Source organism: Nannobrachium achirus, assembly GCF_963921795.1.
Source record: "Nannobrachium achirus genome assembly, chromosome: 2".
Lineage (NCBI taxonomy): Eukaryota > Metazoa > Chordata > Actinopteri > Myctophiformes > Myctophidae > Nannobrachium > Nannobrachium achirus.
The window spans coordinates 54,175,634-54,200,472 of NC_137811.1; the positions used below are offsets into that span (position 1 = coordinate 54,175,634).

The following is a 24,839-nucleotide window of genomic DNA, read 5'->3' on the forward strand; positions in this document are numbered from 1 at the left end:
ACGGACTACACTTTGGCCGGAACTATGAACCGGATTCAGTTTTAACCCAAAATATTCCCCTGCACCCAAGGACATAGTTTTAGGGACTACCTAATAAACACCTTGATGCGGCGTAGTTTTGCTTTCGAAAAATACGTTTGGTATGTGCATCTTTTAGTCCAACTCGTAGCGACTGGCAAGACTACACTAGGCTTCTCGAGCATTTTAATAGTGATTGGGGAAACAAACGAGGGGAACTAAATCAAAGCAACGCCGATTCTTCCAGTGGTTTCCGCGCTTTAGGCGGAAACCAAACGGTCTGTTGTGAACGAACACCAGGCTTTCTCCCCAGAAAGACTGGTAGGCGAGGTTAATATAAATAGAGGATGGACGGCCCCACCCCCAGCTATTCATTTAAATAAAAGTTGCTCAGTGGCGTTTGAAGCACCCAGAAGACTGCCAGAAGTAGAATTATCCTAATTTTTTAGGCCAATTTTTTGCCATTTCGCGGAACCGAGCAGGCACACTATGGTACGCAGTAGCATTAGCATATGCACACGTAGAAGAGTTTAACTGCTGTTCCATGTTTGACCAAACAGGAAAAACCCTGTTTCCTCCAAGAAAGCAGTTTTTCTGGGTGGGGCTAAAAACACCTCAGTGATGGGTTAGAGGACTTACTGTTTACGGGCTCTTTAAGGTAAGAAGATGAAAGAATTAAGGAGGGAAGGGCCAGAGAAACGAGAGAGAGAGAGAGAGAGAAAGAAAGAGAGAGATTTCCCTGGATGAGCTCAGTTCAAAGAGTGAGTGAGGTAGCTTGGTGTCAATGCGAGGTAAGCGGTATAGTGTTGAACATTTCATGCCCTTCTCTCTCTCTCTTCCATTCCCATTTATCCTCAGACCAACTCCGCTGCTCCCCTGAGCACATTTGTTCCCTCTGAACAACAGTGACTCATAACGCTGACTAACTGAACTCTCCTCCTCACATACAGTACAGGTACACACACACACACACACACACACACACACACACACACACACACACACACACACACACACACACACACACACACACACACACACACACACACACACACACACACACACACACACACACACACACACACACACACACACACACACACAGCTGGAAACCTCATATGTCCAAAACCGTTACTTTTCACGATTCAAAATCGACAACAGTAGCAATTTAGCAAAGGTAGATCGATAAGCTCAAAAAGTGCAGATTCGGCACATGTTTTGGAGACGTGTTTCGAGTTTGCGGATCTGCAACTTTTGATGCTTTTGTGTGACGCTGTAGCGTGATCATGTAGGTGTTGACCCATTAAGACCCAATAAGAATTATTTTATGCTTTAGCAGCTGTTGAAAAATAGCAGATATACAAGCTCACAAGCTTTTTCTTTTTGGTAATAATCTTTGAATATATCTCTTTACAAACGAACGGTTGGAACTCAAATATTTGCTTCTGGGGGGGTCCCTGGAACAACATATTTTGAGATGTGCCAAATTCATGACATTTTGGGGGTCCTTGACATGAAAAGGTTTGAGAACCACTGATTTAGAAGAAGGATTTAGAAGACATTTATAGAATCGGGTCAAAATATTCAAAGAATTGTCAATTGATTTCTCTAAAACAGCAGATCTACAAGCTCTGCAGCACAATAGTTAAAGCATAAAATAATGGTTAAAGTGGTTCAAATCAAAAAGTGATTTGCGTTCTTAATGGCCTAATTTTTACAAGAAAAAAACACAAAAAGTCAGAATAAGGAGATGGGAGGTTTTCTGTCCGACAGCGAGGAGACACAGTGCCTCCTCCTCCACCTCCACACAGCACCACCTGTCTGCTTCACCCTGGCTGCTACGAGAGGCCTGGCGTACACAGAGACATAGAGAGAGAGAGAGAGAGACATAGACAGACACAGAGAGAGAGAGGATAAACCCACCCAGCACGCTGTTAGGTCCTGCGGGCACACTGTGGAGAAATGCCTTTAAAGATCATGTTAAATGTCAGAGACACTCAGACACACAGCGGTGGAGGCACGGTCGCTCTTTCTGCAGCCAAGCCAATTTACTGCAACACCGGGGAGAGATCAATACACACAGTCACACACAGTCACACACAGTCACACACACACACACACACACACACACACACACACACACACACACACACACACACACACACACACACACACACACACACACACACACACACACACACACACACACACCTATACTTGCAAGGACATCAACATTTTAGGACAATTTGCTAAATTAAAAAGAAATCTGTATCTACCGGTAATCATTCAACCTTACACAACAACATGTCACCCTGTGCTGCGTAGATCAGTTGTTTTGGGTGCATAACCCCTGGTTGCAACATTATAAAATCAGACAAAACTCGAACTCCAAGCTGAATTTTTACCTAATTATAAGCCTAACTCCCCGAATTAATTTGAACCGCAAAACAACTGTTTGGGCAGGGAGTGAAAATTATAATGTAGGCGTGGCTCGGATTAAAAAAATATTCATGGGGTGCCCTGAGACAAAAAAAGTTTGGGAACCCCTGACATATTTGATGGTTTCTCACATTTCTACAGTACTATAGCCTACTTGCGGGCGACATGTGGCCCTCACAAGTGTAGTAATACAAAGCACACACACACTTTTTCCATTGTCCAAAAATAGCAAAAGTAGCAGATCTACAAGCTCAAAGCGCGTTGCTTCGTACCCCGTTTCGAGCTTGTGGATCTGCTGCTTTTGAGTGATGCGGCAGTGTGATCAAGTAGGACGTTAATCTATGAAAAAACACAAACAGAAATGTGGAGATAAGAGGTTTCTGCCCACTAGGGATGTGACGATAAGCGATATGATCTTTTATCATGATAGAAAAAACACGATAATCGTATCGTGGAGATTTAATTTATCGTGATATCGTCCTCCGTCATGCACTGGGATTCACCTTTTATTTGCCGAGCTGCATATCCGGTACCACTTAAACCCTTTAGAATTGGTAGAAGGTACTTATAATATACGTACTTGATACAGTCTTTTTTTCAGTCTCTATCGAATGTCTTTAGGCGACACGTTGTGAGCTTGTAGATCGGCTATTTTTTTGGCAAATGTTCCGCCCGCAGGATAATGGATTTTGATTATCGCGATAATATCGTAAATCGCGATTTCTTTTGTCACAATAATCATGATGACATTTTTATATTGTCCCATCCCTATTAGAAATGTGGAGATAAGAGCTTTCTGCCCACCAGCAGCGATATAATGAGCGTGTGCACGCACACACACCACACACGCGCACGCACACACACACCACACACGCACAGAAACATGCCTCCCGGCTGTTTGCCCCCCAGCAGGACACTCAGAGAGCTTACAAACAGAGATGCAGCCCACAGCCCACACAGTTGAGGAGGTGCTACTGTTTGGGTCAAAACACAAGCAGCGTACACTACAGTACACACACACACACACACTCCCACACACACCTTCACCAGAACACACACAGCGGCCACAGAAAGGAACACGGGGGATACGGGAGAAGAAAGAGACAGAGACCGGGTTAAAAGATAAGAACAGTTCAATTTCCATGTGCACATCCTAGCAGACACAGAGGTGCTGAACAGTCGATAGAAGCGGCTCATGGGCAAATAAAGACAACATATTTCAGTTATTTAAAGCAGTGGTTCTCAGGGGTGTTGTGAGGCGTTGTGAGCTTGTAGCAACGATATTTATTTCCAAATGTTTGCCTCTTTCTTATATTATTTGACAATTTGGCCAATGTTTGTTGATTACTTTTGATGGAGTAATGGTCTTTTTTCTATCAGGTATAAAAACTTTTTTATTTTTTTTAAATAGAATTTCGCAGATACATCACACAAATATATAAAGATATATACATCACATACGTACATTGACCAGGTTACCAGTAATTTCATGTCAGTCTTCAGTTTTCCCCCAGCTCTCAATTACCTCCACCTTCCCACCTATCTACCCACCCATACAAATAATATAAACAAACACAGAGTTGAAAAAACTAAAAAAGGAGAAAGGGGAGAATTAAATGGAAATAAAGACAAAAAAGGGAAAAGGATAAGAGACAGAAAAAAGGGAAAACAGCATGTTGACTCGGCCTCGAAAGGTGCATGCGCTTCAATGGTTGTGAATCATCCAGGATCCGTCCGAATGAATCAAAAATCCACACTGCCAACTCGGGTGGTTTGTACATCACTGACCGCTATCACTATTCCAGTGGGATGCTTTGTAGTGCATCGAAGAGATGAATTCTAACTTCACTGTCATCTGGGGACCCCCCTAAAATCATGTGGGGACCTCCCCGGGGGTCCTGACCCACAGGTTGAGAACCACTGGATTAATGGACTAATCGAGAACGTTTTATTTTATTTCTTATAAGTATAATTGTATACATCACAAAATTACAATTCCAGGTTGACATCTAGCCTCATAGCACAATATATCATTTCTCAGGTCTAATTGAATGGGTGATATAATAATAGAGCTAAATGATGGGGATAGTAGTACAGGCAACACACTGGGAGAGCCAAGGCAGGATTATTAGTATATTTGTGCCCAAACCTGTGTGTGTGTGTGTGTGTGTGTGTGTGTGTGTGTGTGTGTGTGTGTGTGTGTGTGTGTGTGTGTGTGTGCGCGCGCGACCACGCGTGCGTGTGTTTGTGTTTGTTTATCCCGGACAGCTTTCTTTCCGGAGGCGAGCAGATGCTCCCAACTCCCCCAGCGTTTGGCGATCAACATGTTCCCAGTCAATCCCATTAATGCGGTCGCCACGGGCCTCCCACAGAGGCCCGGCCAGGAGCGGGAACGCTGCCCAAAACGCCGCCGCCGCCGCACAGTCGGCACGCCCCGCTCCTCCCCAGAGACAGAGAGGGAGCGGGAGGGGGTTCTGGACGGGTCCCAGTTAGGGATGGGACGATATGACAATTTCATATCACCATTATTGTCAAAAAAAGAAATCGCGATTTACAATGTTATCACGATAATCAAAATCCATTATCCTGGGGCGGAACATTTGCCCAAAAAAATAGCAGATCCACAAGCTCACAACGCGCAGCAACGCGACACGTTGTGAGCTTGTAAATCGGCTATTTTTTGGCAAAGATATTTGATAGAGTAAAAAAAAAAAAAGACTATCAAGTACGTAAAGTATATTATACCTAAGTAGCTTTTACCAATTATGGAGAGTTTACGGATAAGCAGCTCGGCAAATAAAAGGTGAATTGATCCCAGTGCATGACGGAGGACGATATCACGATAAATTAAATCTCCATGATACGATTATTGTGAGTATTTTCTATCAAGATAAACGATAATATCGCTCATCGCTCCATCCCTAGTCCCAGTCCGGTCGATGCCGGTATCATCCACCACCCACACCTCTCTCTTTCTCTCTCTCTATCCATCTCTCCCTCCCTGAAGACTCTCTCTTTCTCTCCCTCCATCCCTCCTTCCCTCCCTGCAGTCTCTCTCTCTCCCTCTCTATCCGTGCTGGAAACCGATGCGGCTTCGTTAAGGCGAATTAACCGCCACGCTCGTTAGCTAATTAGCCTTTCGTGTCTGCAGTGCTGCTGAGCACGTTCCAGACAGAGGGAAGTCATTAAGGCGGATTTAAACCGCGGCTCCGCCGCTCCCCCTGGCGCCTTAGCGGGGGCCGGCCCTGCATGCCGGACACGGGGTGGGACGGTCCGGGTCGGTCCCAGGCTGAGGCTGGGCTCTGATGATGTGTGCACATCAGCTTAGTGATGTTTGGTCTCACGCTTTCTCTTTGTTTCCCCCGTTATGCATTGTTTCTCGGTGTCCCTCCCTGGTCACCCAACCACACACACGCAGTCACACACACACACACACACACACACACACACACACACACACACACACACACACACACACACACACACACACACACACACACACACACACACACACACACACACACACACACACAAGGCTAAAGCCATGTCATTGGTGTGAGGGAGAGCAGGTGGTCTCTCGGTTCTACTTAAGTACATTTACTAGTACTGTACTTGAATAGATCAATTAGATCAAGACTTTTGAGTATTTGAGTATACTTTTGATTAAGGTTATTTCTAATAGGCTACATTGTGTTATTTATTTTTGGCTTTTCTGCCTTTATTGACCAAGTGAAGACTGACAGGAAAGAGGGAGAGAGACACGCAGCAAAGGTCATTGGGAACAGGGCTTAGAACCAGTGTTGTTTTTGACAACAAATTTTGATTTAGTTTTAGTCATAGTCTTTTGAATAAAATATAATTTAGTTTTTGTTATAATTTAGTCATCTGAAAGTCTAATTTTAGTCGACTAAATATACAGTTGATTTAGTCAACTAAAATGCATTTTGGCAGGCGTGATGACATCGTAATGACAGATTTTACACTTGGTTGCATGCTGAAAATAGCCGATCTACAAGATCACAAAGTTGTAAGCTTGTAGATCGGCTATTTTCAGCACGCAACACCTGATAGCAACCAGACATAAAATTACTTTCTCAACTAGTCCCTCCCTAACGTTTAGTCTAGTTTTTATTTTGTTGACGAAATTGTCAATATATTTTGTCTTAGTTTTAGTCATCACAGCTTGGTTTTTATTTAGTTTTCGTCAGTGAAAAAAACGCAGTCGACAAAAATTTTTCGTCATAGTTTTAGTCGACGAAATCAACACTGCTTAGAACCTATGTGTGGTATGTGCCGGCCATGGACCGCTAGGCCAGCAGGCGCCCCGTGATGTTGCGGCTTTTATTCAACCCATTTAGACCTGAGGTCCATTCTATGATGCCTTCTAAATCCTAACAGTTTTAGTTGTTTAACTAAAATCTAAAACGACACGGATGCTTTCCTGGATTGAATGAGTTAACCCATTTAGACCTGGAACGCATTATTACGCATAAATAACCATTATTTAATGCTTTAGCTATTGAGAAATAGCAGATATACAAGCTCACAGCGCGGCACAGAGTGCTGCGCTGCAAGCTTGTAGAATGTAGATCTGCTATTTTTGAGAAAAAAAAAAGATTTTTTATTTTATTTTAAGTCTTTGAATATTTTTGACACGATTCTATAAATGTCTTCTAAATCCTTCTTCTAAATCAGTGGTTCTCAAACTTGTTCACGTCAAGGACCCCCAAAATGACATGTATTTGGGCCAGCGGACCCCCATGCACTTCGGTTACTCTCCACCATGCAGTCCCTGGTGTGAGGAGGAGCAGGTGGTCTCGGGGTGGTGGGGGGGTCTTGGGGTGGTGGTGGTGGTGGTCCCGGGGTGGTGGTGGTGGGGGGGGGGGGGTCCCAACGGGAGGCTCCTTGGCTGCGTTGGGAGCTGGAGAGCAGCTGGTTGACTCCTGAGACACCTGCTGCACCAGGGGGCTCAGCAAATATCAAAGAGTGTGTGTGTGTGTGTGTGTGTGTGTGTGTGTGTGTGTGTGTGTGTGTGTGTGTGTGTGTGTGTGAGAGAGACAGGGGCGTCACACCAAATTCGGGGCCCTGGGTACAAGGATTCACTGCGGGCCCCCCATAAATGTTAACTATTGAAAAATAGCAGATATACAAGCTCACAGCGCGGCACCGAGTGCCGCACTGTGAGCTTGTAGATCTGCTATTTTTTTTTAAATCGTGAAAATGTGTGCAAGAAACCTACGTCAAGGACCTCCAAGATGATATGTATTTGGCCACGGACCCCGATCTCAAAATATTTCGTTCCAGGGACCCCCCCCAGAAGCAAAATTTGAGTTACAAATGTTCGCTTAAAAAATACATATAAGACTTTCACACATTTTGACAACTTTTCAAAAATAGCAGATCTACAAGCTCGCAGCCGCGCTGTGAGCTTGTATATATGCTATTTTTCAATTGAGCCCCTCCACCTTGGGCCCTAGTAACTCAGTCCCACTTTCCTACCCCTTGTGACGCCCCTGGTGAGAGAGTGTGTGTGTGAGAGAGTGTGCGTGTCACACCTGGCATGCACACACACAACATTCAAACACATGATCTGTGCCAGTGGTGTAAAGTAACTAAGTAGATGTACTTAAGTACTGCACTTACGTACAAGTTTGAGGTATTTGTACTTTATTGAGTATTTCCGATCACTACTCCAATACATCTCGGATACAAATATTGTAATTTTACTCCACTACGTTTATTTGAAAACTTTATTTTACTAGTTACTTTGCAGATATGAATTATAATGTTATAAAACATACATTAACCATTTTAGCCCTATTTTATACCGTGGATATTTTCAAACATTTTGTACTTTCAATTTTGGTACTTTAAGTACATTTTGATGCCAACACTTTCATACCTTTACTCAAGTACATTTTGAATTCCGGATTTTTACTTGCAACGGAGTATTTCTACATTGCAGTATTGATACTTTTACTCAAGTATACAATATGAGTAAGTTTTCCACCACTGATCTGTGCACACACACGCTCTCTCTCTCGCGCGCGCACACACACACACGCATGCATGAAAGTGTGCAAACATCCTTTGCACGCCTGCTCAGATACACACACACAACCACAAACACAATTAAGGCACTCACCACCACAAGTGCACTCAGCATACGATTCAATTTCAAAGGCAAAACAACAAAACAACATCAGCCCCCCAGAACCCAACCTCCTCAACACTTATAATGTTGTGCGATTGGTGTTGTATGCTGCAAATAGCCGGATCTACAAGCTCACATTGCATCACGATATTACAAGTTGTGAGCTTGTAAATCGGCTATGTTTGGCTCACGACGCGAGTACAAAATCAGCCAATTAATCTTCGCAGAGCGCTTGGTCTTCGTCTGCATTCCATTTCTTTGCCTGGCTCCAGCCCTTAGACCCGCCCTGTTTCTCTGGTCTGGAGTTGTAATCTGAATCTGCAGTTTATCCGTCCGAAATGGCCGCTCCTCCAATGAGCCCAGGGGGTGGGGGTGGGGGTGGGTCTAACGAATATCCAATTCGCGCAGCAGTTGAAACGATTACATTTTAGGAAGTTCACACTCCAGGCAGGCACACACACACACACACACACACACACACACACACACACACACTGACACACACACACTGACACACACACACACGCCCGCTGATTTCACCAACCGGTTAATGTTGATTACATGTTTCTGGTCGCAGTTCTGTGTGGAAGCAGTCACTCGCACACACACACACGCCTCGCGATGATTGCGCACGGCCACACACATGCATCGCGATCACTCGCGTGCGGCCGCACGCGTGCACGCTCGCATAGACACACACACACGATGTTTGTTTGCTAATGGCTTGGCTAGCAATGTTGTGCGCACGGATGAAGCCACAAGTAGGGAACAACATATTTTGAGATGGGGGAAAACATGTAATTTTGGGGGTCCTTGACATGAAAGTTTGAGAACCACTAATTTAGGAGACATTTATGGAATCGGGTCAAAATATTCAAAGACTTTCACGATTTTTCAAAAATAGCAGATCTATATCTGCTATTTTTTAATGGTTAAAGCATTAAAAAGTATATATGCTTAATATATGTATTTGACCGTACCTTCCTTTGATCTGCCTCTGGGGGGCTCCACCTGCTTGGCCCTGGCCCAGGCAGAGGGCCAGCACTCGGAGGAACATGTGGAAGGAGTTGTGCGTGCGGTAGAGCTGGGCGTGGCCCTGGGAGCGCAGGGGGGCGGGGGAGCAGCAGCCCTTAGCCTGCTCCAGCAGAGCCAGGGGGGTCTTACACACACTGCCCAGGCCCGACAGCCCCAGCCAGGGCACCGTGAAGGAGCCGCTCTGCAGCAGGAGACAAGAAACACAACCAAAACACACCATTTAAGATTGAATGAAATGTTAATATTATATTATACGCCACTGGTTCTGAAAGTGGGGTCCAGGAGGGCGGTAACAAAATATGTGGTTATATAGAGAATCATTCTAATAACCCACTTTACCCATATTTTATACTTTGGCTATTAAAGAAAATAGCAGATATACAAGCCCAGATCTACAAGGGAGCGCTATGAGCTTGTAGATTTTTATAAATCGTGACGATTTGTGCAAATCTTTGAATATATGTATTTTAACATTTTAACCGAACTTTTTGCTTCTGGATGTCTCCTTGGTGGCAAAAGAAAGAGATGAGGGTCATCATGGGGTGACATGAAAAAGTTCGAGAACCACTATAAGCCATAGAAAAGTGACTATATTGCTGCAGCACTGCCGTCTTATGCTAAAGAATATTTGAAAATAGGCAATCTACAAGCTCACAATGCTCACAATGTGACGAGTTGTGAACACTTTTAACCTTTTTTAAAGACATTTGGAATATTGTCTAAATTATTGGTAGAACAAATCTTGTATTGGGGTCCTCGGCCCGAAATACATATTCATTTTGGGGTCCTTAACATGAAAAGGTTTTTTACCAGTGGTTTATAGCAGTGTGTCCTCCTCACCAGGTTCTTACTGTAGTAGTCCCACAGTGGACTCACAGTACTCACCAGGTTCTTACTGTAGTAGTCCCACAGTGGACACACAATACTCACCAGGTTCTTACTGTAGTAGTCTTACAGTGGACTCACAGTACTCACCAGGTTCTTACTGTAGTAGTCCCACAGTGTGGACACAGTACTCACCAGGTTCTTACTGTAGTAGTCCCACAGTGGACACAGTACTCACCAGGTTCTTACTGTAGTAGTCCCACAGTGGACACAGTACTCACCAGGTTCTTACTGTAGTAGTCCCACAGTGGACACAGTACTCACCAGGTTCTTACTGTAGTAGTCCCACAGTGTGGACACAGTACTCACCAGGTTCTTACTGTAGTAGTCCCACAGTGGACACAGTACTCACCAGGTTCTTACTGTAGTAGTCCCACAGTGGACACAGTACTCACCAGGTTCTTACTGTAGTAGTCCCACAGTGGACACAGTACTCACCAGGTTCTTACTGTAATAGTCCCACAGTGTGGACACAGTACTCACCAGGTTCTTACTGTAGTAGTCCCACAGTGGACACAGTACTCACCAGGTTCTTACTGTAGTAGTCCCACAGTGGACTCACAGTACTCACCAGGTTCTTACTGTAGTAGTCCCACAGTGGACTCACAGTACTCACCAGGTTCTTAGTACTGTAGTAGTCCCACAGTGTGGACACAGTACTCACCAGGTTCTTACTGTAATAGTCCCACAGTGTGGACACAGTACTCACCAGGTTCTTACTGTAATAGTCCCACAGTGGACACAGTACTCACCAGGTTCTTACTGTAATAGTCCCACAGTGTGGACACAGTACTCACCAGGTTCTTACTGTAATAGTCCCACAGTGGACACAGTACTCACCAGGTTCTTACTGTAATAGTCCCACAGTGGACACAGTACTCACCAGGTTCTTACTGTAATAGTCCCACAGTGTGGACACAGTACTCACCAGGTTCTTACTGTAGTAGTCCCACAGTGTGGACACAGTACTCACCAGGTTCTTACTGTAGTAGTCCCACAGTGTGGACACAGTACTCACCAGGTTCTTACTGTAATAGTCCCACAGTGGACACAGTACTCACCAGGTTCTTACTGTAGTAGTCCCACAGTGGACACAGTACTCACCAGGTTCTTACTGTAGTAGTCCCACAGTGTGGACACAGTACTCACCAGGTTCTTACTGTAGTAGTCCCACAGTGGACACAGTACTCACCAGGTTCTTACTGTAGTAGTCCCACAGTGGACACAGTACTCACCAGGTTCTTACTGTAGTAGTCCCACAGTGGACACAGTACTCACCAGGTTCTTACTGTAGTAGTCCCACAGTGGACACAGTACTCACCAGGTTCTTACTGTAGTAGTCCCACAGTGGACACAGTACTCACCAGGTTCTTACTGTAGTAGTCCCACAGTGGACACAGTACTCACCAGGTTCTTACTGTAGTAGTCCCACAGTGGACACAGTACTCACCAGGTTCTTACTGTAGTAGTCCCACAGTGTGGACACAGTACTCACCAGGTTCTTACTGTAGTAGTCCCACAGTGTGGACACAGTACTCACCAGGTTCTTACTGTAGTAGTCCCACAGTGGACTCACAGTACTCACCAGGTTCTTACTGTAGTAGTCCCACAGTGTGGACACACAGTACTCACCAGGTTCTTACTGTAGTAGTCCCACAGTGTGGACACACAGTACTCACCAGGTTCTTACTGTAGTAGTCCCACAGTGTGGACACAGCACTGGTGTTGGGTTCCCAAAGCAGACACACACTGAGACAGCAGTGCAGGTGCATTCTGACCTGCTCCTCCTGTAGGCCTGCCTGTTCATGCAACACACACACACACACACACACACACACACACACACACACACACACACACACACACACACACACACACACACACACACACACACACACACACACACACACACACACACACACACACACACACACACACACACACACACAGATGAAGACAACTGCAGAGAGATCTAACAGGATTATATAGTATTACTTGTATGTTTAAAATGTGTATTGTTTATTGTCCCCCGAAGGGATAATTACCTTAGGGTTGCAAGTTAACTTAAGCAACTCTTCCACAAAGCTCCAGTTATCATCCAGCTGTTTCTGTGAGAATATACAAAGTATTAGAAAAAAAAAAGTACAAAATAAATAAAAGTTTTTGTCTGCTGGTTGTTATCTCTTGTCTCTGTTGGGTGGAAACCTCATATTAAACTTTTCAGGATTAAAATTCAAAAACAGCAAAAAAAAAAAAACAAGCTTAAAATGCGTTGCTTTTCGCTGCGTTTCGAGCATGTGGATCTGCTACTTTTGATGCTTTTGTGTGATGCTGTAGTGTGATCACGCAGGGAGTTAATTTACGAAAGAAAAGTTTAGAAAATATATATGGAGATAAGAGCAACGATTTATTATTTTGTGTAGAATTACATTCCATTTATCAGCAATATCATGCTTGATAATAAGGGTGTAACAGTCAATTGAACTATTCGGTATCAGTAACTAGTAAGACACCTGAGGGTGGAATGTGACCTCAGGGTGACGTCGCGCCAATTCTTGACTATCTGGCCAACCACAGCGTTTCTCTGACGATTCTAGTTAGTGTGGTTGCCAGGGCAACCACATTATTACTCTGGGGAATTTTGCAGTTTTTACAATTCTTAGTCTCATTGACTTGAATGGGAAACTCCATATATAGTGAGTAACTTTTAGGTATCTGACCTTTCCCATTGTCTTTGAATGGGAAACACCATATATAGTAAGGTAACTTTTAGGTATCTGACCTTTCCCATTGACTTTGAATGGGAAACACCATATATAGTGAGTAACTTTTAGTGATGTAAGAGTAAGGTAACTTTTTAGGCAACCACACTCGCAATTTCCCAAATTGCAATTTCTCTAGTTGTTATCATTCTGGGGGGAGTTTGTTCATGTTTTTGTGAGGGTATCAACCCTAGGAGACACGGGGAGAACATGCAAACTCCACACAGAAAGGCCCTATCGCCAACGCCAACCCCACCTAGGGTGTGAGCGATAGGGCCTAAACATGGAGATGTGGAGAACACTATATATGGAGATAGTCCAGTCCATCATGTCATATGGGACTACCGTCATAGACAGTAGCCATTGTTAGGCCGGAGTCAATGGCTGTCTGTCTGACTGTCTGTACAGGAAGTGATGTCACATGACATACTTTTTATGCCCATATATGAGTCATTCTGTACCACATCTCCATGTTTAGGCCAAACAGGTTCGCTCCATTTCTCCATGTATAGGTCCAAATGACCAACGTCGAGCTTGACAAGGAGGATACCGCACATTGTACCTCATCCACCATTTCTTCTCTCTCCTTTTGGTATCTTTATCCTCCTCCTCCTTTTTTTCTTTTTTATTCTTCTCTTTTTTTCACAGCCGCCCCCATATTTACTTTAGAAAATATATATTAAATTCTAAGAACGTTTCGAGTACCAGTTTGATACAAGAGCGAATAAGCGCTACACTTCTGGAATCCTGTGCGTCGACTTAAAGTTGGATCCAGGCCTAATAACTTTATCTAGCCGCCCCCGTTGCCACCTCCTTTTCTTTTCTGAGACACATTGTACCTCATCCATCCTTTCTTCTCTCTCCTTTTGGTATCTTTATCCTCCTCCTCCTTTTTTTGTCTTTCTTAGTCTTGTGTATCCTTCTCTTTTGGCTACTGTCTATGACGGTAGTCCCATATGACATGATGGACTGGACTATCTCCATATATAGTGTTATCCACATTTCGTGTAGCCGCCCCGTACAGGAAGTGATGTCACAACTCGCTGACATCACACTGACATCACAGGGGTACGGAAGGACACTCAAGCGACACGGTTCTTCAGAGTATATGCGACCTTCGGTCGCAATAATTAGAGCTATAAAATCTGTGTTCTAGATCTATACATTCTGTGTTCTAGATCTATACTACTTCTATGTGCTTTAGTTCTATATTTTTATGAATTCTGAATTCTGAATGATTTTGTCTGGAGGGCCAAATTGTCATGTGAAGCTTGACAAATCCTCAATTCTGCATGCACGGGACATGTACGGGACAGTCAAAGCCACTCCTTGGGAATCTATGGGAATCCTCAAAAAAAAACATGTACGGGACAGACAAAGCGGATTTCACCGCTTCAAAAATACAAACACTCAAGTACAAATATTCAAAGAGTGTACTTATGTATAGTAGTCAAACTCAAGTACATGTACGATTGCTTAGTATCCACCTCTGATTTTTAAGCAGCTCACTGGAGCAGATGGGGATTAGGTACCCAGCTACAAGAAGTAGTTTTTTTGCAATTATGACATGCACTATTTTAGGCATGCATTATTCAAATAGACTAACAACAAATGTGTGAAAAAAGATGATCACAGCTCATTTGTAGTTTTATGCACACCACTTCTTTAAAAAAAAGATACTCTATCCTGGTCATATTTACACATTTGTTATTGAAATGTATACATTTTTCATGTTTTCACATCTAAGGGGTGCAACAGTTGAAAATGTATTAATAAACTATCCCCACTTTGGGAATGTCATTATACTGTAGATGAATACATTAAAAAGAAAAGTGAAAAAACAACCTCACATCTGCATGACACCATTTTGCGACGAACTATAAATTAACGCTTAAGTGGTTAATGGATGGACGGAAAGAAAGCCTGACTGACAGACAGGATAGTTGCACAGCCCACCTCGTTGTGAAGGCTTCCGTTGCGGTTGTACTGTCCCAGCTGTGTGAGGTGGGTGAGCAGCCACCAGGTGAAGCCCAGGGGGTCTTTACAGTGGCTGGGCAGCCCGCTGTACTGCTCCGCCGGGGGCTTCCCCGCCACCAGGGGCCGCAGCAGGGCGTTCATGTAGCTCCAGAAAGACTGGAGGCGGGGAAACACAAACATTATCGTTATCGCTGACGTCAGGTAGACGTGGACACCTTGTAAAATTGGTAAAAATGTTGACGCTATTGCATCAACATGCATTATGCCACAAATTTTGCTGGGGTACTTCTGCGCTGCCTACGGAACTCGCCTTCGGCTCGTTACTGCAGCAACACAGGCATGCCGATATTCACGATAAGACACACCCCCTTGTGTAATATTGCTTAAATATGCTGGTTTGAGTGTGTGTGTATGCTAGGGCATTCACGAATAGTGATTTTTAGTATTCAAATTATTCTACCTCAAAGTATTAGAATAGTTGAATATTCGACAGGATTTTTTTTTTTTTTTTCATCCAATAAAAACAGGCAATTCTCGGTCTAGTAGTGACAGTTGCATTAGCTGGCTCTTCCTCCATGACATCGAGTTTGCCGGCTGGCCTGTTTTTCCGGGAGACGAAACGTGACGCATGACCTCAGTATAGAGCATTACCAATTCATTGACAACTCATTCTTATGACTTCATATCTAGCCGAGCTGTATAAACCATGAAGAAATATATATATATTTTTATTTTATTTTAAATAAAAGATAGAAAAAAATGAAAATAAAAAAATAAGCAAATATTCGTCTTCTGTGAACAACGTCGAATAGTGACTTTGATATTTGAATATTTGGTGAATGCCCTAGTAGTGTATGCTTATGTGCATTCATTCACCGGTGTGTGCAGGGTTTTACTCCTGTGCTCCAGCAGGTGCATGAGCAGGATCCACAGCTCCTTGGTGCAGGTGCACAGGTAATGATGGCTGCTCAGAGCCTCCGTGGGCCTCACCTGTTGAACAAGGGGACCAAAATTAAATTTATTTGGCCGCAGACCCCAGCGCGGCACTCGGTGCCGCGCTGTGAGCTTGTATATCTGCTATTTTTCAATAGTTAAAGCAGTCAATAATTCTAGGCCTAAATGGGTTAAAATGAAACCACCTGAAGCAGATGGAACACTGTGCATATGTACCGTTCACTGACTGCATGTAACACTCTCTGCATTTAAAGGGCCCGTAAACAGGAAATGTCCTGTTTCGGCTGGGTGGTTTATAACATAATTTATTCTGTGGTCTGTCAAGAATTGAACACAAAATAATGCTTATAGGACTATTCATACTGGGTTAGGGTACTTCCTATTTACAGGGACTTTGAACCTGGCAGCCATATTTTAGCCATGTTGTTACAAGCAAACATTTTCAAAACTAAAAAAGAATATAACAATAATTAAAAATAAGAAAAACTAAAAGAGACGATTAGTAGACTGGCTATTTCTGTGTGACAACATTGTACGACAAAGAATAAAAAACAGGACTTCAAATGTCTAAAGTTACATTTTAAACAGCACTCTTCACAGGAGAATAAATGAGCGAACATCGCAAACAGAAAGAAAACAATAGAATGGCACCGGTTGCCGTTGTTACAAAACACACAGCACACAGATGGAGAGAGAAGGCAGAGAGAGAGAGAGTGGAGGAGGCCAGCCGCCCACCTTGCTGTATTTGCCTATGGCCAGGCCAGCGAGGTCGCAGAGCACACTGCACAGGTGCTCCTCAAACAGACTGCTATCCGTCAGGTTCTCTCCCGTCAGGTTGACGAACTGGTGGGCGTACACCACCTGGCCTGCAGGACGGACGCACACCGGCACACTCAGCAATGAAACAAGGCCAATTTCACAGATGCAGATTAGGTCAGGGTGGAAAAGCAATGGGAGGGAGAAAATAAAAAGAGATTCCTGTTGCAATAACAGACAGATGTGATCCTCGCTATACCGCTAGAATAAAGGGCTCTTCCCTCGAGCACCCTAACTGTTGACGATATAACTACGCGCGTTGTTAACCATTGTCTTTGTTATAGCTGCGGTGTGGACTCTGCCTTCCTCTTGAGTCAGAAGGATTTTTAAAACGATATCTTTATAGTTATCATCATAGTTCTAGTGCTACTGTATTTGTCCTAGATCCAAGTCAAGATCTTTAGACGTCATCTTTTTGGTGGCTTACATTTATATGTATTTATTCCTCTAATGCAGGAGTCTTCAACAGGGGATCCGGGACCCCTGGGGGTCCCCAGAGTTACTAAAGGGGGTCCTCCAAATCTTTGAGTGATAGAAACTTTTTTTCTCCTTTTTTATATTAACCACTTGAACCCTAACGTCCATATTCTGAGAACTTTAGTAGATCGGCTACTTTTTGGCAAAGAGCTTTGGTGTAAAAGAGCAGACTAAGTACAGAGTGAAAGGTCAAGTTTATTAAGTATTGAAGGTTCAAGTGGTTAAATATCTGAAAACACAAATTGACATGAATCAAAAATACACTGATGATTGTGCTTTCAAACAATGAAACTATATGGAATCTATGAACAGGTTGTGGGGGTCCCTGCTTCATTTCTCTCTCAACTAAGGGGTCCTCGGCCTGAAAACGTTGAAGACTGTCCTAGATCTAACATCTTTAGACATCATCTTCAGGGTGGCTTACATTTATATTTATTTATTCCTCTAATGAAAGAAATACAGGTTTGTTTCTCTGTGTAATCTAGTCCCTTGTCTCCTACAGTAGGGCTGTCACAATTATTACATAATCGTCTAATCGTGATTATTTGACATTATCGCAATTATTTTGTCATAATCGCCATAATCGTGAATGTTGAAAAATGTCCGAAATAGTGGAAATAGCCGATCTACAAGCTCGACTATTTCCACTATCAAAGTATTTTTTAAGTAGTAAGTTGTCAAATATGTCTGTAATTTCTTTGTATATTTAGGTTATGTGTCATATTTACCATGTACAACTTCAAAGCCTAAAAGCCAAACAGAAATGTAATTATCAACGACAAAAACACAATTAAATCATTAATCGCCAATTATTTGAGTGACAATTAATCGTCATGTAAAATGTCATATCGTGACAGCCCTATACTACAGGTGGTCCCACTAGGGAGAGTACAGAATATGCACGCGACCTCAAGGCCACTTCTTTTCAGTTTTCCCCCCGACAATGAGGAGTCCCCACATTGAAGTCGAGAGAACAGTGACAGAGATCACCCTCCCTGCCTGGCAGGGACGTGCTGGCCATTGGGAAAATCGGGACAACTCCCGAACGGCCGGTTCATTCCCGGCCGGTCCAGGCCGGCCATTAGGAAAAAAATTAAAAATAAATGTCGGCCTTCGTTCCATTTTGGGGGCTGTGCGGCCAACAAAGTAAATCGTCACTGTCGGGCAGAAACCTCGTATCTCCAAGTTTCAAATTTATAAATTTTTTCGCAAAGCAAAGCCCTGCTTCATCATACAAGGCTGTTGCACAAAAGTAGTGAAAACAGCCGATCTACAAGCACACAACGCCTCGCACGAGCAGCACAATTGGCCGTGCTGCTCGTGCCCTGCCAAGTCTAATGGACCGTGGAGGAATTATAAATCCCTAGTCACTGAGGTGGTGGGCCAGGAACTTTACCTCTTGTTCAACCACTTTAACAGATTTTTGGAAAAGAGCATGAGATCTCTGTCGGGCAGAAACCTCCATATTATTTTTTGTGTGTTTTTTAAATGCCCTACTTCAGGGGTCTTCAACGTTTTCAGGCCAGGGACCCCTTGGCTGAGAGAGAGATGATTGTGTTGCAGATTAAAAATGTTCATAGATTTCATAGACAGCTTAGACGTGTTTGACAGCACTGTCATCATAGTAATGGGCATTTTCTTTTCCCTCAACAAACCTCTTATATAGCCGATCTACAAGCTTACAACGCCTCGTGCCACTCAGAATAGGGATGTTAGGGTTCAAGTGGTTAATGTAAAAAACATGATCCTATCACACAAAGATTTGGCAGCCCCTATGGGTCCCGGACCCCCTGTTGAAGACCCTTGCCCTACTTGATTATTCTACAGCGTCACACAACATCATCAAGAGTAGCAGATCCACAAGCTCAATTTTTAGCTTGTAGATCTGCTACCTTTACAAATTTTGAACTTGAATCCTGAAAAGTAACAGTTTTGGATTCATGAGGTTTCCAGCCGACAGAGACAATGAGCTAAATGCATGGCTTACAGCCAGGTGTACAGCCGGGTGGAGTGTGTGAGTACTGTAGATGGTGGTGTTTAAAACGGTAAATGCATTACCATGCATCTTCTGTCCAAGCAGGTGGAGGATTTCCAACACGGACCAGTGGATGTCCAGGTGCAGGTGCAATAAATGCCAGGAGGGAGGGAATATCTAAGGAAACACATCGAGGAATGTGAGTTATAGATGTTTAATGACGACAATCATGTGAGGAAAAAGTAATAATGATAAATGATCATTATTTTGTATGGATGGTCCATCTTCAAGTGTTTTCGGATTCAACCTTTGTCCCCTAGTCTTGTGTGGCCAGACTGTTGACTCCTGCGATTTGCAAATGCTCCCGTCATACAGTCTGGGGCAAGGGAAGTCTTATGATGAGTATCCGGCATGAGAAGCTAAAAAGCGCACATTTATCCTAATATAAATAAAAATTATCTAAGCATACATAGCTTGCTGCTTATCAGAAATGATATTTTAAAATATAGTTTTGTGAACGGAAATGTCAGCTGCTCGCCGTTTGGGAGCTGTAGTTCCAGACTCTATCCACAAGTTTCCAACATCCCATCGTGCATTGCGCAGAAATTGGACGGAGCTTCCGGCGCCGCAGCCGAGTGTGATCTACAAGCTCACAACGGCTGCATCTGCAACGCGACATGAGCTTGTATGTCTGCTGTGAACCGGAAGTGTGGTACAGTGTGGTGCAAAACATTCTCCAGTAAATTCCCGCGGAAAGAGGTGGATATAACATTCCAAGATTGTGGAATAGTTGTCTGGCTACGGGAGACTATTTGTCCCCTAATTAAGCCTCGCAGGTTCATCTTTGTGATTGTCCAGCAGTTACCAAACCTTTACCCTGTTTTAAGCAATATTACCCATCTACACCGTCTCAAAATGGTGCCTGAGGCTACAGCCACAGGGCTTTAGACCCACTACATCAACAATTCTTCATATAGAGTGTAAATATTGCATGCTAAATGTGCTAATGTTGTTGAGCGGCACCTTTCCCTGGTGGTTCTGGATGGTGAAGGCACTCTGTACGTGGGCTGGTTGGTCTCTGAGTCGTCCTATGAGGAGAGTGACCCCGAACAGCTCCTCTAGCAGGGCCGAGGGGAACTGGGCCTCCAGTTCCTCATAGGGGTGGGAGGGACCTGCCAGGCTGTCACATGGTTCCACGTACCTAGAGATAAGGTAGGACAAAAAGAACACACAAAATATATATTATATATCACTGCTGTCACGTGGAAACCTCACGAGTTATGTCCAAAACTGTTACAGTAAACAGAAGAAGAAAAACATGCGTTCGAATGGATCCAATGTAGTAATTATTTAGTCACAAGCTCTTGTTAATATTTTTCATTACATTTATAATACAAAGACAAGCTCACAACACGTAGCAATGTGCCACATAACAGTGCCCTGTCGTGGTTATTTTCACATAACAGACTTGCTCCTAGTGCATTCTCCATTACACACAACTACAACACATAGTGTTTGTAGAATAATCTACTTCATTACTAAATGTGGACAATCCCAATGCTGGTGCAAGTGTAGCACAAAGCCAAGAGGAGTGAATGTGACGTTTCTCATAACTCACCTGTACAGGAAGACTTTGACGTACTGGAGGAAGAACACACACTGTTGTCTGAGATCCTCTGCCTCATAATGAAGGCTGCCTGCTTGACCTGAAATGGGGAAAATGTCCATTCAAAAATAAAGATATCAATAAATACCGTAACACTGTGATTTTACAAGGCTGGCGTGATCGCCATCTTGGGTCAATACAAGGAAACAAGCTTCATGTTTAACATAATTTATCTCCAAATGCTTACCATAGTCATGGGAACTGGACTGAACCAGGGTCTCAAGCTTGAAAAGTTTTTGTCTGAAAAGTATCAGAGAGCAAGTGTTGAAAGAGATCACTGAGGTTGGTCTTGACTATTCATATGTGCAGAAGTTAGATCTAAATTGAAAAATATGTTTTCTAGGAATCTTCTATTCCAAGCCTAAATGGTCAGGTTGTATTGTGCTACAATCATACTGTCATACTGTGTAGCTTTTTCAATTATACTAAACTGTAAATAATATTTTACCAGTATATTTTTCACAATAACCATTCCACATAAAATGGGGTTAACATTATTTTGCGAGTATCTGCTCCCGACTCTTGTGGCAAAATAACGTATGCACCAGAATTGTTTTTATTTATGCATTATACTTGACATCTGACGTGTTATATCAATGGCACCAAAGGTGTCACCAAAAAAAACACTTCTAAAATGAATGTTACACAGTATAACTTTCAATTGGATTTTGATCCTCCTGAGCTGATTGAGTTCAAATGGTATTGAACCCAGAGTCATCATCATTATTACACTCACTGTACACAGCATTACAGACTCACCTGAACAGGCCAAAGAGCAGCTTGGTGGATTCCACCAGGGCTGTCTCCGTTACCCAGGGGAAGCCAAACATCTCCACCGTGTCTGTGTCACAGTCCGCAGGGGCCGGGTCCAGACGCAGCAGCAGCCTACAAACAGTAGGATTGGGAGTAACAAACTTCAAATTAAAATCACGATTGTTTCAAACGTTTGTCTACATTAATTAATGATTATTTAAAGACCTCCACAACACGTCATGATGCGAAGCCAATCAGCGTCTGTCAATCACAGGGCCCTGAGCGCAGACTTGATTGGCTCTTCCACGTTTTGGTTTCTGCTAAACGCTCACTCAGAGCTTGGGGCCAGACCGGTCTGCAGGCTATATACTGTTGTCATTCAGACTAATCAATTTAGTCACTTATAAAATGATTATTAGAGCTTTTTAGTGTTGATTTGTTGATGAATACGAAATTTAAAACATAAATACAAGCCCTTGCCCGTTTGAAGATAATGTTCTCCGAATTATGTGCAGTTATGGGGTGTGCACAGTATATGAGGGATTGAATGTAGGAGTCTCAGAAGTAATATCTGAGATGTCAGTCATCTCCAAATTTGGGCACTGTTTCAACTGTTATTGAAACACTGTCTGTTATTGTTTCTAAATGTAGTTTTTTTATATTATTTTCAGTTAATTGGCCAGCCCTGGTGAAGAGGACCTAATAGAATATGACAACCTGTTTGTATCTCTCCCCAACTGATTGATTGATTGATTGATTCATTATGTGACACTGTAAAACCGATGGATAAACAACACTTTGCGTGTCAGTCCAACCCTCACGGCTGACGGAGACAGGAACTTAACCGTTTTAGGGAGCCTCTCCCTGCGTATCCCTCAGAGGGGAGGGCGCAGGCAGCCTCCTCTCCCTGGGCTTCATGGGAGCAGCAGAAGCAGGGTGGTTGTGACGGGCTCAACCCACACACGTGATCCTCCGAGAAGGGAGACACCGGCGGGGTCAGAGACTGGCTGAAGTCATCCGACATGCCGCTTCTCTGTGTGGAACAAAAAGCAGAGAATCCCAACTAGTTAGCACACAAACGCATGCACAATTTACAATTTAGGCATTTAGCAGACACTTTTAATCAAAAGCGACTTACAGTACAATAAGCAGGTAATACATCAATATAATAAGCAAGATAATATGTGTCAGTACATCAACAACAATATAACAATGCATAGGAATATCAATCTAGAACAACAATAACATAGGTAGACCACACACCTAATCAGTAAAATAAACGTTTCTAAAACCTAAAAATGCTACATGTATGGTCATTGAGGGAAGGGGAGTGTTACAGTAGTGCTTTAGGTGGAGTCTGAAGAGAGGCAAGTCTTCAGTCCATGGCGGAAGCTAGGGAGTGAGTCTGTAGTTACACACACACACACACACACACACACACACACACGCGCACGCACGCACGCACGTGTGCCAATGACATTTTAAATAGTGCAACTCTGATTGTATGGAGCTCAGACAACATAAATAAAATATCAATGAGATACTCAGATTCAACATTGTTGCAGCAATAACAAACATAACCAAATAGGCTATTTAAGAAACCGTCTTCTTATTTTGGCTAATTCCCATCAGGTAAAATATATTCTAATTGTCATATAACATAGTTTGAGGTGCTTAGGGGTTGATTGATTGATTGAAGACTTTATTAGAGGTTTGCATAGGAAAAGGTAGTTTCATGACAGTACAGTTCACCGGTACAAGTCTGGATGGGGGGCTATGGGGATGGGTCCTACTATCAAATTTTCTATGCATATAAATGTGTTTGTGTGGTATATATTAAACATTCATTTTGGTATATAAATGTGTATGTACTATGTAATTTGCCTATGTTTGTGCAATCTTAACATGTCAGGTTGCTTGTGTGTGTGGGACGTGTTTGAATATTATTTATTATTTACAAACATACTTTTTCCACATGTAATTAATTTGACTCTGGTTCGTACATAGTCAACAATATCCACTGAATGACAGCAATGATGACAAGCAGATTTGACCCACAAGACATGAGCAGTGGTGGATAGTAGGCTACTAGTAAGTAATACTGTACTTACAGTAAGAGTATGTCATTTTCTTTTTTCAATACTTGAAACGTCTACTCCTCTACCTCTACCTGTCAGACGCAAACGTTGTAGGCTACTTTACTGTTTACATTTATGTATTTTATCGATTTTGACATTTGCATATCTAGATGGTGATACGAAAGAAAAAGTCAGACTCGATAAAACGCAGAGCTATGATAGTCTTGATCCCAGACCCAGGCTATACTCAAGTAATTACCCTGAATACATGCCTTTCACTTGTTTTATATTGTCGTATTGCTACTTTTACTTTTAGCAACAACAAAAGGCTACAGCAGCAGCAGCAGCAGCACAGTGCCACAGTGTAGCTCCTTTCGGAACCTTTCACTCCACTACTCATCTCGTTGCAGTGGAAGGAGCTAGCCACAGTTCCAGTGAGAAACACAAACGGTATCAAATAGTAGCAAAGATCAGCTGCCTAACCTGTGTGCTTCTTCGTGTGTGCGTGTGATGTATCCAGCAGTATGGTAGAGATATGGTGATATGTCCAGTAATGTTGTTATTAAATGCAATTTATGCTGTTGTTTGGGCTTTTCAGCCTCTCCCGCGCGCTTCCGTGACGCAAGCGCAGCTCAGACGCACGACCGACGTGCTCGACGATTGGTCGGAAGTTGTGCGGTAGGCGTGGCTGACGTGCGTGCGTGCTGCTGTCACGCGGTTGTTCCACAACAACGCACCGAAAATCGCAGATCAACAAGCTCACAAAGCGTCGGCTACGCGTGCCGTTGTGATCTTTGATTTTTGATGCGCAGTGGATCACAGCTTTACCAGAGACAGACAAGTGCATAAA

At 43.2% G+C, this 24,839-nt stretch overlaps 1 protein-coding gene across 1 annotated transcript in view; it reads right to left on the reverse strand.

The window, feature by feature from the left end:
- mms22l (MMS22-like, DNA repair protein) overlaps positions 1-24,580 on the reverse strand; it is a 66,457-nt gene extending 41,877 nt beyond the window's left edge. Inside the window, exons 1-13 of the mRNA XM_080754161.1 lie at positions 24,473-24,580; positions 22,757-22,944; positions 21,918-22,043; positions 21,346-21,398; positions 21,111-21,198; positions 20,516-20,693; positions 19,576-19,669; positions 16,960-17,090; positions 16,147-16,260; positions 15,250-15,426; positions 12,577-12,639; positions 12,211-12,330; positions 9,592-9,827 (exon numbers count right to left, since the gene is read on the reverse strand). Coding sequence (XP_080610287.1) covers positions 9,592-9,827; positions 12,211-12,330; positions 12,577-12,639; positions 15,250-15,426; positions 16,147-16,260; positions 16,960-17,090; positions 19,576-19,669; positions 20,516-20,693; positions 21,111-21,198; positions 21,346-21,398; positions 21,918-22,043; positions 22,757-22,935 — 1,559 coding nt within the window. The 5' untranslated portion in view covers positions 22,936-22,944; positions 24,473-24,580. The remainder of the gene's footprint in view (positions 1-9,591; positions 9,828-12,210; positions 12,331-12,576; positions 12,640-15,249; positions 15,427-16,146; positions 16,261-16,959; positions 17,091-19,575; positions 19,670-20,515; positions 20,694-21,110; positions 21,199-21,345; positions 21,399-21,917; positions 22,044-22,756; positions 22,945-24,472) is intronic.
- Between the last annotated feature and the right edge of the window lie 259 nt (positions 24,581-24,839).